The 15,156-nt window shown below is 37.5% G+C and overlaps 1 protein-coding gene across 2 annotated transcripts in view; it reads left to right on the plus strand.

Moving 5' to 3' along the window:
- Positions 1 to 15,156, plus strand: part of RGS7 (regulator of G protein signaling 7) — a 183,180-nt gene that overhangs the window by 133,366 nt on the left and 34,658 nt on the right. For both annotated transcript variants that reach the window (XM_036757125.1, XM_036757127.1), the window contains exons 6-8: positions 1,489 to 1,563; positions 10,315 to 10,413; positions 13,903 to 13,964. In XM_036757125.1, coding sequence (XP_036613020.1) covers positions 1,489 to 1,563; positions 10,315 to 10,413; positions 13,903 to 13,964 — 236 coding nt within the window. The remainder of the gene's footprint in view (positions 1 to 1,488; positions 1,564 to 10,314; positions 10,414 to 13,902; positions 13,965 to 15,156) is intronic.

Below are 15,156 nucleotides of genomic sequence, written 5' to 3' on the forward strand. Positions count from 1 at the left end.
GCCCTCCACCTTTGAAAACCCAGATGTTGGTGCTTTTCTTTCTCTGGTAACTACGTATGTATAGCTTTGCGTAGACAGCTAGAAGCCTGCCTGTTGATTTGTTATATTTGCTCTGTTTATATTTTCTCTGTTTGTAATTTCTGTTTGTATTTGCTCTGAAGTTCAGGGTGCTGACTTTTCCCCCTGAACTAAGTGAATAATATATGTATGTTTAATTGAAGTAAGATTGTAAACCCCTTAAATTTGCTTTCCTTAGAAAAGCAGATCAAAGATGCTGTACTAGCAGCTTTCCTGTGTGCTTTTGTTGTTGGTCAGCAGCTGCTAGCAACATTGTTGTTACACTGTTTGATATATTTAAACAGCAAAACAAAAATTGGAAAGGAAAAGCAAACCAGTGTCAGTAATAACTTTCCATTGCTTTTAAGTCATGAATGATTGAGAAGGTTCCTTTTAACTCTGAGATCTGATTAACCTATAAATATTCCTTTCCCTGTGTCTCTTTTCTCTTCTAAATTAAAAAAAAAAGAAAGAAAAGAAAAACTTGATTAGTTTTACCTAAAGCACTCTTTCTTTCTCAGCAACACTGTTCATAAACTGGGAACAATGCCAAAAGGTGAAAATGCTCATTAGTCATGAATCTGATTTAGCATTGTCATTGATTAAAAGAATAAGAATCTTAAAGATTGAAGAAGGTTGCAAAGGGTGGCTTTTGACAACTCACATCCTCCTCTTTCTCATTTATGCCTGTGTTAGAATGACATATCAGAGGGAAATAAGGGCCAGGTGAGATTTGTGAACTTCTGTGTGTATAGAATACAGTATGCCAGTTCTTTTCTCTATAGTTCTCACTGTGGCCACAGACTCTAGTGGCCACACACATACTGTTTCCTAGGAACAAATGTTTCCATCATGGACTCCTCAATTCCTGGAATTTGCAACCACTGTAAAAAATCATTCTGGAGTTGGAGTGTTGGAATTGGCCAGACTGAATGTCATTTTGTTTTTTCGACATGGGTAAACCAAGTAACCATATAATAATAATAATAATATTAAAAATAATAATACCATGACCAAGTAAACATTCTACACTCCAGGGAAGATGATGCCAGGAGGTCAGCCAGGAAGGCATTATTCCATTAGAGGACTGTGTAGACTCTCTCCCTGAGCTTGCTGAGTGAGAAGTTATCATCATAATTCCTTACACTCACATCCCAAACCCGAGTCTGTGTTTTTCTGAGCATTATATTTTGTATGGTAATTGGAGGTTTTAAAATGTAGAGAGTAAAAAGTAAAACTGAGTAACCTCTTTGTTTCAATAACAGCTTTGGCTGATAGAAGCTGCTAAGGCAATTTAGGGAGAACTACCAGTGTTTTTCCTTGTCACTGTGTATGCACAATGTTTCCAACTGCTGTCATTAATATGCAAAGAAATGCGCTGATGAACAACTCTTTTCTCAAGTAGCTATTTTCTCTATTTTCCATTTCTAGCCTGGTTGTGTAAACACAACCGAAGTGGATATTAAAAAATCATCCAGAATGAGGAACCCTCACAAAACTCGAAAGGTAAAGTAGAAAGTGTTCTGATTGCCTCAGTGAGGGTGATGGGGTCTCTTATCCACAGGAAGACCCTGGGGCTACAGCCTCATCAAAGTTTGCTTTTTCCCCCCATGTTTCACCAAAGCCATAGCTAGGGCAGAGTAAACAAGGCTTTGTCCCAGGGTGCCAAATTCTTGGGGGAGTGGAGGGGGCGGGGAGGATGTAGACATGCTTCCTTTGTGCAACAGTCCTACCATCCACAATTTCTGCAAAGTTTGAAGCCATCTCCAACAGTCACATCCTTCTCCCAAGACCTGCCTCACCACCACCTCCAAGCCTTATATCTACTTCCTCTTTTGGCTTCTTTGGGAAATGGGGCACCACTCTTCCTTGTATACCTAAAAGAAGCAGATTGCACTCTGTACCATATGACTACTGCCACGACCAATGCCCCTCCCAAAGAAATGGAATTTGTACAAGGAACCAGAATACTCCATCATATTTTTTTGCTTTACTGAACACTTACTTTTCTGGTTCTACCCACCATGCCTCATTGCCTTGGATAAGCAAGAAATCTGGAATCAGTCTAAAGTACTATTCTCTGAAGCCTCAAAAATATCTCATTCCACACTGTCCTGAGTAAAACTGCATGGGAGGTGGGGATGCTCATTCACGTATAGCGTCAGCTCTAAGAAGACCTGGCAAAAAATGAATACCAAAAGGCAGGAGGCAGGAGATGGGGCTGAAAGTCTTTAGTCACTGGGGAGAAAGAATCAGCATGGAGACATCTTATATAGTTGTAAGCATAGGCAAGTCAGAGGAAAGAAAGTAGACACAGAATGAAGGAAGAGAATGATGGGAGAAGGGGTACTTTCAGAAAACTAAAGGAGAAAAAAAAAAGTTCTCAACAGTGAATAAGAAGTAAAAATTATAAGACTTCCATTAATGGCTTTTAATTAGGCTCAGGACACTCCTTTTCATGGACTCTTCCTTAAGTCTTCATATTTCCTTTAAAGTCAAAGGCTGTGTCACTTTTTGTGTTTGTTTGGCCTGTATTTAGCCCAATGTCTGGCACATAGTAGTTGTTTAATTAATGCTAATTGGTTGAGTTATGGACTACACCAGAGAGTGCCCACCAGATAGAGTCACTAAGCATTTTTGAGGGTTTTATTCATATAATAGTGTAACTAAAGGATGGGGCAGCTAAATAACTCAGTCGATAGATACAGTGCTGGACCTGGAGTCAGAAAGACTCGAGTTCAAATATGTCCTCAAACACTTACTAGCTGTGTGACCTCAGACAATTCACTTAAACTCTGTTTGCCCAGGAGACAGCTAGGATGAGCTTCTCTACTGGAGATGGAAATGGCAACCACTCCAGTATCTTTGCCAAGAAAACCCCATGGACAGTATGGTCCATGGGGTCACTAAGAGTCGGACACAACTGAACAATAGCTAAAGGGCCTACTGAATGGAGGCCAAAGTTCTTAATAAAATAAGATACTTTTAATTCGAGGCAGCTCTCCTCAGTACCTGGGTTTAAAAAACAACAACTTTCTGCAATCGCTGTAGAACCAATTCAAATACAGCAGTCAGCAAGAGTTTTTACTTTGCCTCTAGGAGAGAAGGCAAAGCAAGACAAAAAGAACAACCATTGCTCTGTTTGTTTCTTGCCAGTCACTCCACCCATCAGGCTTTTGAAACTCTCCTCAAAGGCATAGCGTGAGTGCACTCATAGCTATGATGGAGGGCAAGATTAAAACAAAACAAAACAAAAAAAAAACAGCTCACCAAAAACATTCAGGGAAGTAACTCCTGTTCTCTCCTGAGAAACTGGGAAGCGATCCTGTTCACAGTTTTCTCTTCTATGGTAATTTTCGCAACTGAAATCTAGGGAAAATAGGAGTATACCTAGCAGCTTCTGCCCCACAGCTGGAATTGTCGATTATACCTTGAACATAAATGGACAGACGTATGTTTTCTTTTTTTGGAACTAGACTTCACAGTGATATTTTGTCAATATAGTATACAAAATCTTTCTCTGTTGGATTGAAAAGTACTGGCTAGAAATGCTGCTATGCAAATTTTCACCCCTTTTTAAATAAGCCATACAAAAGGGACCTGACCTCCAGTCCTATGCATCAGTTTCACGATGATTTCCAGGGTGAGTCAACACCAAGATCCTGGTCATTGACCATATTGGCTTAAAGAGTGACATCATGATTATTATAATATATCTCCATTTTAGACTATTCAAAAATTGTTTTCTCTTCTCTTTATAAATCTAGCTCCACAATTTCTGTCACATTGAATTTATTAGATTTAGAACCAACCAAAAAGAGTATCATTTAAAAATAACAACAATAATGTTTAGGCACTGAAATAGTTTAAATGGTCCATTTGTCTTTTTTTTGTATGACAATGGACTGAATGGCTTTAAACTCAGAAACAGACTCTTCCAACCTCCTCCTCATGCTCTCATGGTCTCTCTTTCCCCACCCCTTTTTTTCCTCTCCTCTCCCTTCCCCTTTCTTGTTCTCCCTCTGTTCCCCTCCCTCTACCTCTCTTTCTTTCTCTTCATCTCTTACTTTCCTGATCTGATATTTAGAATTAGTCAATTACCACATACCTGATATTTTTGCCAGGTATATAAAGATTATATTAGTAACAATTTACCTTAAATGTCTCTGTGTAGGTAAATCCAATTTTAAAGTATGACTCATGATACAAAAGGAAATTGGAGATTAAAATATGCACTTCAGAAATGAATAGTTCTTCTCAAATTCTTTGGGAATTTCTTAGCTACAAGTGAATGTTTCTCTGGTATGCATAATCAGATATTCCAATCATATGGAAATTTCTACAGCCTTCTCTGGTTTCTTTATCTCCCAAAGCAATAATAATTTCTACAACCCTCCCAATTTTCTCTGTTGTCTTTACTCTATTTTCCTGATTTACAAGTACATTAGTATAGTGTTACTGACCCAGAACAAACATTAACTAATATACATAGTAGTGAAAAACAACGAACAAATTTGTGAAGTCCAGTTTATTCTTTTGGGGAAGAACAATCATCAGTTTAAATAATTACGTTAATAAGAATATTTAGCTTGGAAAGGATAAGTCTATTATCAGTCCACCATTCAAACTCTGCTTCAGAGAGTGCAACTCCAATGGGATGGCCACTTTGTTCGAAAGTAAAATGTATACTTGCAAAAAAGACTATTTTATGCCCTACACAGGGCAAGCTTTCATACAGTGGTCAGAAAAAGCAATACAAGGACACTCTCAAGGTCTCTCTCAAGAACTTTGGAACTGATTGTGTGACATGGGAGACATTGGAACAGGACTGCTCATCATGGCATGCCCATATCAGAGAAGGTGCTGTGCTCTGTGAGCAAAGAATAATTGAAAGAGCTCAAAGCAGGATGCAGAAGTTTGGAGTGTCCAGCCCAAATGTTCACACGGACTATTTGTGTCTGATCTGTGGTAGAGCATTCCAAGCTCATACTGGCCTGATCAGCCACAGTTGGACACATTGAATCTTGACTCAAGAATAGTGATGTCATTTTGGTCTTCTTTGAGAACAAAGGACAACCACCAACCAACCAACATTAATAAGATCATAGGCTCACAGACTTAGAAATAGAAGGGACCATGTAAACAATGTAGTAGAGCCCTTCCGTGTTATAAAAGTTGCGGAGTGGTTCTCTAGGGTCAAAGAGCTAATAAGAAGCAGAGTTGGAATTTGAATGCTGCTCTTTTCTGGTCCATATCTAATACCCTATCGATTAATCCACCTGACCTCTAAAACATGTTTATGCACTTATGTGTTTGTAATAATTGCTAACATTGATACAGGATTTAAAGTGTGTAATGTCAGATGGTACAGTAGATAGAGTACTAGGCTTGGAGTCAGAAAAACCTGACTTCTCATCTAGCCTCTGACACTTTCTAACTCATTGACTCTGGGCAAGTCACTTAACCACTATTTGCCTTTGTTTCCTCCTCTATAAAATGGGGATGATAATAGCCCCTCTCTCTTAGGGTTGTTGTAGGGATCCAATGAGATATCTGTAAAGTACAGAACATAGTAAGTAATATATAAATGTTACTTGTTATAATTACCATCATGATCATAATTGTGATGATTATTATATCATTTTTTTAAATCGCATTTAATGCCCACAACAGACCTGTGAGCTAAGTCGGAAAGATATTATTCCCAGGATCAGAGATGAAGGGCCCATTTTCAAATAGCTAGTGTCAGGTGTGGTATTAGAGCCTGGATCCCCCCTTATTGTACATCTAGAATCCTTGCTACTGTACTGTATTTTTGTATCTGCAGAAGACTCAGCTGAATATGGATCCTTACTTCAAATGCAAATATATGATGGTCAAACACACTGTTTTAACTAATTTATTTGCAAAATGTAGCCCTGTGACTTAGGCAATTTTTGCTTTATTTTTAACTGAGGTTCTGGGTTGCACGTATGTTTCATTAACCGAACATAAATATGTATACATATGCAGAGATACATGATTACAAGATTCAGTGATGAAATTATGAACTCATATATATGGGTAAGGTTGCAAATTTCAAAATTATCAGAGACTCAAAAATATTTGGATTAAGAGTTGAGTATGATATTTGGAATTAGCTGACTCTAACATCTCATATCCTCCACAACATAGCATATTGTTTCTTTTCCCAAGGATTTCAAAGCACTTACAATGGAGATAAACCTCAAAATACCCCTATGAGGAGGGGAATTAATTTCTTTGTCTCCAATGTCTATGAAACAAGCTGTATTGGATCAATCTACACTTGATAAGATCATAAATTTAGAGTCGAAAGGAACCTCAGAGATTACCTAGTCTAACTCTCTCATTTTATAGATAAGTAAACAGAGATCCTGAATGGTACAATGACATACCTGAAGTCGCAAAAGCAGTGACAAACCCAGGGTTGGAGTAGATTCTATAAGTACAAATACAACGGTCTTTCTCCTGCATCAAGCCGATAATTACAACAGCCCACTTTTCTCTTATACTTGCATAATACTATCATCCCTAACGTTTCCAAAAATGACATTTAAAACTGTGATTCTCTTGCACGCTCTTCTCTGGTTTCTGAATCTCAACAGATCAGTTGTCTTACATTGGAAGTAAAATGAACTCTGAAGTGCTTACTTTGGGATTCAGTCAAAATAGAAGCCCCTGAGTCATTTGATTGTCAATTGGCAGTCTCCCTGAGACCCACCCTCAAAAGTCTAATGCCTTTGGTGTGGACTATGTAACAGTTAAACTAATTTCATAAACTGAGATTTTTCAGGTGCCTAAGAAATATGACCTCTTAGAATTGTAGAATTTTAACATGGCTTGCTTTGACCCCATTCTCTTAGGCCCATACTGGCTACATCTTCCCCTTAAGGGTTTCAGGGAATCTGAGAGGTTGTAGGTAGAGGTCCCATGTACGATGGTCCAGTTACTAGTACCCAAGTTCCATTTAACCAATTAAGACTGAGCATTTTATACAGGAATATTTACTTCATAGATATAGCAAGAACAAAGGTACAAACACTTACTTTAACAATACTATACCACCACTAACTTTGATAATCCTATACCACCTATACTTCCTTGGTAGGAAAGTTGTGATTAAGCTCAAAGTTTTGCTCAGTTCCTACATGGAATTGGTCCCATCAATCAAGTTCACATCTAAAGACTGTGTCACTGCCAAATGAGTTATTCCTGGATGGGGGTCCTGAAAGTCACTCCCAAAGGTCACTCCTGACTCTTCAGGTCATCAGTGTTGCTCTGGCTGTGAAACTTGGATTCTGGAGAGATGGGATGCTGAAGAAGGTTCCATTCTTTTCACAACTTACTATATCAGTATTGCATTGACCGCAAACCTGAATCCAGGCATGATGGAACACCAAGAAGTCCTCTGGACCTTTTGAATTCAGGTCTTAGGCTCCACTCCTTTCACTGGTCAACAAGAGCCCTGAGGCAGAGAGGAGGAGGCTGAGACTGACAGGATTCATTGAATCTCTCTGCAGCCAATCAAAAAGCCTTTTCTTTATCACATCTTTAGCTGACTGGAATCAGTTACAGAATGTCTACATATGTTCCAGTCTCTCTAAGGCCTTCCCTTTATGCATCATCACAATTTTCTCAAAAGCATCTCCTTAGAATTCTCTATGTGAACAGATACCATTTCCTTCCATAGCTTCTTCTAAGGAGAGAGAAACCATCTCCTCTCTAGAGATCTCCATATGGAGATGTCATTTGACAAGCTGATGAGGCCTATACATGCATTGAACCTCCATTACAGAATTTTGAACCTAGAAGGGACCTTTAGGATCATCTTGTTTCTTCTTCATCTACAATATTATAATTTTCCATATAATTTTGGTTTTCCTTACTTTAATCCAGCATCCTGTTGAAGCTGTCGACAAAAGTTTGGTTATAAACCTTTGGTTGGGTTTTTGTGTTTCTCATTTTTGTTCTTCACAAAGAGGTTTATTTTTAAGGATCTTCTTTAAAAAAGCCCAAATAAAGCTAAGAATCCGAAGTCACCTAGTCTTTTTGTTTGTCATTCTGAAATAAAAACTCATGTTATAGCACATGACAGCCTAAAAGTCTGTATTGATTTGAAAGGAAAATGGTGATGGAATCATAGATCTGATACATGGTTTAAGTAATGTAGCAAAAAGAAAGTCTAAGCTTTTTTTTTCATCAACTATCCTTCCAGAGTTAAGAAGGTTTGTAAAATGATGGAAAAGTGACTCATAGTCAATTTAGATGACATCTACAAAGGTCCAGGGTAAGATTTAGTGATTCAGTTCAGTCATGTGAAGATCCCAAAGGAATTGATTTCTCTGGAATATATCTGGAATAATGAATGAGACTTGCTAGTTCTATATGCTACACTTTTATTCTTTTGTCATTTACTTATTATATATTGATTCCTTTTAAGTTTTCTGGTTTTTGTTAGGCTCTTAAACTTTAGCCCTGATTTATGACAGCCAGTTAGCATTACTTTTAATCCAAGAGACAAAGCAAATGTCTATAAAGATGGAAAAATAGTATAATACGGATGCTAGTTTAAAAAGTAGTAAGGCATTACTTCAGTCTAAATATCACCTCTGGCTTTTAAAATACAACAATTAACCTTCAGGCATTTGAAGCCAAGCAAAATGGTGCATTAGGCCTGCTGTCATACTACTCACTCCAATTTTGTTGTTATTCAGTCATTTCATCTGTGTACAACTCTTCCAGACCCCACCTGGAGTTTTCTTGGCAGAGATACTAGAGTGCTTGGCCATTTCCTTCTCCAACTTATTTTACAGATGAGAAACTGAGGCAAACAGGGTCAAGTGACTTGCCCAGGGTCACACAGCTAGTATGTGTCTGAGGCTGGATTTGAACTCATGAAAATGAGTCTTTCCGATTCCAAGCCCAGTGTTCTTTGCACTGTGTCACCTAGCTGCCCACTCATTACAATGGTATCCATTAAGATTTTTCTCTGGTAATTCCCAAACTTTATGGACTTGGGGGGAAGAGAAGGGAATAAGCATTTATATAGGACCTACTGTGAACCAGGCATTGTGCTAAGTGCTTTTTATAAATGTTATCTTAGTCAGTCCTTGTAACAACCCTGCAAGGTAGGAGCTGTTATTATCACCACTCTGTAATTGAGGAAATTGAGGCAAAGAATAAAGTCACAGAGCTAAAAAGCATTTGAGCTCTTTCTGACTCCAAAGCCACCTTACTACCCACTACGGTACTAAAGTACACATGAGAAAGCTGAAGCTAAGGATGTTTGTGAAAAGGACCACGTGAACACAGGCAGCTCCATGGCACAGTGGATAGAGCACTGGTCTTGGAATCAGGAAGACTCCTCTTCATGAGCTCAAATCCAGCCTCAGACACTTCCTAGCTATCTGACCTATCTGCCTCAGTTTCCTCATCTGTAAAATGAGCCAGAGAAGGAAATGGCAAACCACTCCAGTATCTTTGCCAAGAAAACCCCAAATGGGGTTATGAATGACTGAACAACAAACATGAGAACATAAGTAGAGACTGAATTCTGCCTTAGGTGGATAGTACGGTATAGTGGAAAGAACCCTGGTTCTGGGAGAAACATGATGATGGTGATGGTTGGACCTGGGTTCCAAACTTCCCTTAACATTTAAAACCAGTGCAATCTTGGGCAATTATTTAATTTCCCCCTGGATGTCAGCCTCCTTATATGTGAAATGATGGGGTTGAACTAACTGACTTCTGAGATCCCATCATGTTTCAGTTCTTTTGTCGTAAAATGACAAATAGCCAGGTATCCTTCTTATCTAGGCTCTTTAACACTGGACTCTGTTCCCTCTCTTTAAAGTTTAGATCATGTTTTTCCCTAGATGGGTTCATTGTGTTTTCTCTTCTATTTCCATCTCCATTCCCTGAAGTCTATACTTAGAACATTGTTGCTGAGCTTCATCCTCAGTATTCTCTCCACCTCCTACATACTCCTACCTTCCCTAAATAATCTCTTATTGTGTTCTTCATGTTCACTCTCTGTAATCAGAGCTTAGTGATTCAGAAATGAAAGGTTCAATTTTTCAACACAAGATATTGACCCTAGAAATTTTATATGAAACATAACTTAAAAGACAGGAAGCCTTTCCTGAAGAGGTGATATAAAGTAAGAGTTCAAAGGAAGACTAAATATATGAATTTTATTTGAGGGCTAATATGTTTCTTGTTTTGGTTTAAATCTAGTCGGTCTATGGATTACAAAATGATATTCGAAGCCACAGCCCAACACACACACCCATACCAGAAACTAAACCTCCAACAGAAGATGAATTGCACCAACAGGTTTGTTAACTTTCTAAATGACTTGATAAATTATTATTGCAATACTAAAGTGAGAACTGGCTGGTAAGTGTTGCTACTGTGTACCTCTTACCTGTTATGTAGTACGAATGTGTGTCTAAAGTTATGTGCTCATTTGACACAGCAGTGATATTCAAACTTTTATTATTTTTCTTAATAATAATAATATGTAACACTTATGTAATGCTTTAAGCAAAATGCTTTATATACAATATATTATTTGATCCTTCTATGAGCCATTCAAGTTACTTTTTCCTGTGTCATCAGGTCTCTCTCTAATTGTTAAAAATAAAAATAAAATATTTTTTCCCAGGTACTTCACTGACAGACATAGCTATTGCAGGCTCTTAACATTCTCACATATCCCCAAGAATCCAAAGTTGAGGCCATGTAAAAGGCTCAGCCACGATTTCCATACAGCTCACAATTTGATACCACCATCACCTATGATCTTTTTTAATTCTATGATTCTGACTCTTATGACCCAGAGCTTAAGAAATCTTGAGATATCCATACATGTACATGTGTCCATACATGTGTGAGAATACACACAGATATAATACTGCTCAATACATGAGTAAACTATTATTGTGTTGTTGCTAGTGTTCCATACTTTTAGTTCTTCGTATAGATGTAGTGCTTTATGGCACATGCCCCCACCTATTTGCTAGGTGGCCCAATAGAAAACTGTTGTCCTGAGTTCAAAGTACTCTGCAGGCCCATATACCCTAAAACCATAGTTCACAAGCCCCAACCAAAGTGCTTACCTTTAATAGTCAGTCAGAAGACCCAGTTCCTTTTAAAAAAATAAAAGGCATTTAATGAAATGATATAGTAAGAAAAGTAGCAACAAAACCTTTTCCCCATGAACATGGGATATATTATCCCACAAATGCATACATCAGTGGAAAGAGTGGATACAAACAAGGAATATATGTAGCCAACACTCACATGTGAAGAGGAACATATAGCAAGAACACATATAGCCAAGGCATATTCATGGAAGGACAACTCACAACTCCACAGTTATAGGGCTGTTAATATGTGATGTCACTAATCTTCTGCCAGTCCTGCTCCCAGGTGCTCCCAAATACTGCTCAGCTGGACTTATAATCTCAGCTGGTGCTCTATAACTATTGTCTCATGTAACCTCTTTAGCTTTCATTTCCTCAAGGGAAGAATTGCTATTGATGTGTTAGCTTAAAGCCTTTCAAATTCTCCTAGACAAGCCATAAGTCATTGGCTAGTACCAGCAAAAAGACTACCATCAGGTTATTCTATCTTGTTCCCTGAAAGCCTTGGCTATGAAGACTTTCATCTCCACATTAAGATGTCCTGGAACCACTCTGCTTAGAATAAAAAACAAGGTCTTCTTGGCTACTTTGGGCACTCAGCAATCCCTCTTTTCTTCAGATTCATCTTCCTAATTCAGGGTCCCTTTCTCAGAATTCTAGTTTAAAAGAACTTAATCTGTGGTCCTTAGATCATAAATAACTTTCAAGGTGTCTGGATTGGGGGTGGGGTGGGGAAAATAAATATAAATAGATAGATAGATAGATAGATAGATAGATAGACAGATAGAGATCTTTATTTTCACTAACCTAATGTCTAACTGAAATTTAACACTTCTAGCAATTATTTAAAAAAAAATATTCTGAGAAAATATTTGTAAGCTTCACTGTATTACCAAAAGGGTCTAGAATCCAAAGGGAGGTTTAGAACGCCCTCCTGGTTCATGGCGAACACTTCACATATCTCTCAACTGTAATCTCTGAAGACTAGGTTCTAAATCAGGTAATTTTTTTTTGTCTAACGACTGTAAACCTTCTTAGAGAGGTAGCTTCCCCATTTATCAAATTCAGTCTCTGAGGTTCTCCTTTTGGTGATTGCATAGAGAAATGGAATGGAGAGAACAGTATGTCCCAGGGGCAGGGTCACTGTTTCCTCACTCAGCCACATTCCTGAACTTTCCATATGCAGATATAGTCATCACAAAAGCTTCTGAATTTTGAGGCAAACCCTAACAGTTAAGAAGTTAATAAAGAAAGAAAAAGAAGCCAATGAACTGATCGAGTCTCATAAATTAGTTGTCTTGGTAGGTGACCCGTTCACCCTTTGTCTAGAAATCTGGTTCAAAATTTCAGGAATTCAATTTTATCAGGTCACTCAGGGGAGATTAGATTGAGGGAAGCTGATTTTTGTTAAACACACACATAAGAAACTGAAAAAAACATGGAAGGGAGAGAGGGAGGGAGGGACAGAGAAAGGGAGGGAGGGAGGGACAAAGGAAGGAATGGGTTTTACAAATATTATCTCATTTAATGGGGAGGATATTTTCCCAGGACACCCATTTCTGGCGTCAAAATATTTGGGAAACCAAATTAACTATCTGGAGGCTGCTTGAAAAGTCACTTATGTAGAAACTAGAGAGCTAGACAGTTATGAAAGATAAATTAAATTAAGGCAGTGGTAAAGTCCTACAAACTACATATGCTTTATTCTAGGGGATAACTCTCTACTTTCTGACATACTCTTGTGGCTGATACCTCCCCTTGGGTGATACCGAATAAAAACTGAGAAATTTGAAGACTTTGGCATCCTTTTTCCTTGAATTATATTGACATTCCAGTTCTGCAGTTCATTAATAATGGGATCCCTTAGATTGTTTCAGTTGCCAGTTTCATTTTGTGTTTTGTATTTCTTTCTATTTGGCTCTCTTCCTCCTAACACTCTCCTGGGCATTAGCTTATAGAGGGATTATTAACAGTCAACTTGGTGTTGTATTAAACAATAGTTTAAGCATTATAAACCCTTTCCTAATGGATTTTTAATCTATGTGAGGCAATGCATTATTAGAAATTGTTTCCATGGAAAACCTTTTAATCAAAAGTTTTATTCATGTGATTTTTTGTGTAGGGCGGGGCAATCAAGGCAGATGGAGGGATTTGGAGATGAGATATTTTTTCTAAGCATGTATCTGTGATGTTTCATTTGTATGACCTTCAGAGGCAGTGAGTCAGAACTGGACAAAAGATTGAACTCTATAAATGATGAATGAATTTCACTTTTGAATGAAATATTTGTTAAAATATGATTATTCTTTGCTTCTTTTTTTTACTCAAGTGGGATGTTGAAGAATCATTTGCTCTTTAAGGGAAAAAGGATATTTGCTCTCTTTTATCAAATTAGGCAGAAAGCTTAACAATTTTTTTTTGTCTGCAGATAGGATATTCAACTATTATCATATTGGTTTCAGTTCTCATAACTAGATTGTACTAGAGAGTAAATTAGTTACTTGAAGCAGAGTGTTACTTGCTTTAGATACTATTGATTTTATTTAATTTTTTTAACTGAATGCATCAAATGTCAGTTCAGCATTGCACAGATTCAGAATTTGGAAATGGAAGTTGTGTGAGCGGAAGAAAATATCTATCATCCCTCTAACTGTTTCTCATCCTTTTCTTTTTCCAGATAAAATACTGGCAAATACAGTTAGACAGACATCGGTTAAAAATGTCCAAAGTTGCTGATAGGTAAGGATTTTAAAATGTTGCCCTTTTAAAGTCTTAAATTAAAGATAGGAAGGAAATATATCAGAGATAGCAGGCAAATGTGGTATTATGGGATAAAGCTGAGGTGAATAATTCAAGACTTCTCAGAAAGAGCAGAAAAAGGAGATGAGTTGCCTGGATGGAATGATAATTCCTGCTTGGATCCCCACATGTATGGAAAGCCTCTCAGTTTAGCTCCAGGTATGATACAGGCTGAGATCTGAATCCCTTTATTCCAGGATAGGAGTGAAGCTTCCAGTTTTCTGGTTCAATTTAATGTGGTCACAACAATATTGTTTTAAGAACAACGTTGAGCGACTAAGTCATTTTGACTATTATAAATGTCCAAATTAACTACAAAGGACATATGAAGGAAGACACTATCTGTATCCAGAGAAAGAAGTGTTAAATAGAAGTATGTATAGAATGATTTTATATATGTGTGCATAAGCATGTATGTGTATGTATACATATATCTAGCTATATACACGTATTTGTGTTTAATAGTAGCCATCTCTAGGGCTAGAAAAAAAAACAGAAAAAAGAGTTACATGATAACTATTATATATTTAAAAGGAATAGCAAGTTGTACGTGGTGGATTTATAGTTTCATGTGCAATCATCTTTTTTTCCCCATCCTACTATGTTATGGAAATGCTGTTATTTCTTCAGAATAAAATAAATAAAATTTAAAAACAAAAATGGTAAGTTTTTTGTAAAGATGTATAGCTCCTATGTCACTCCTTCACCAAATGGCTTTCTTTGTTTGAGCCAGAGAACTATATTTTAGCCTCTACCCACATTTAGATCTATTCTTCATAATTCATATGTCGGACAGTATTTTTCCACCACAGTAGGATGGAAAGGAACAAGCATTTTTAAGCATCTCCTATGTGCTAAGCATTGTGGTAAATGCTTTACAAGTTAGGTATTATTTCATTTACTTCTCACAATAACCGGACCAGAGATCAAATGACTCGTCAGGGTCATTCAGCTAGTGTGATGCTGCACTTGATCAAACTAGATTAAATGTGATATACTCAGATTTACTCAGTTATTGCTGAGTTCACACCCATCACTGTATCCACTACTTCACCTAGCTGCCCCTAGTGGAAAGAATGTTGAACACAGAGTGAGAAGACATGGGTTCAAATCCTACCTCTACTACTTTGTG

Source organism: Trichosurus vulpecula, chromosome 4, assembly GCF_011100635.1.
Source record: "Trichosurus vulpecula isolate mTriVul1 chromosome 4, mTriVul1.pri, whole genome shotgun sequence".
NCBI lineage: Eukaryota > Metazoa > Chordata > Mammalia > Diprotodontia > Phalangeridae > Trichosurus > Trichosurus vulpecula.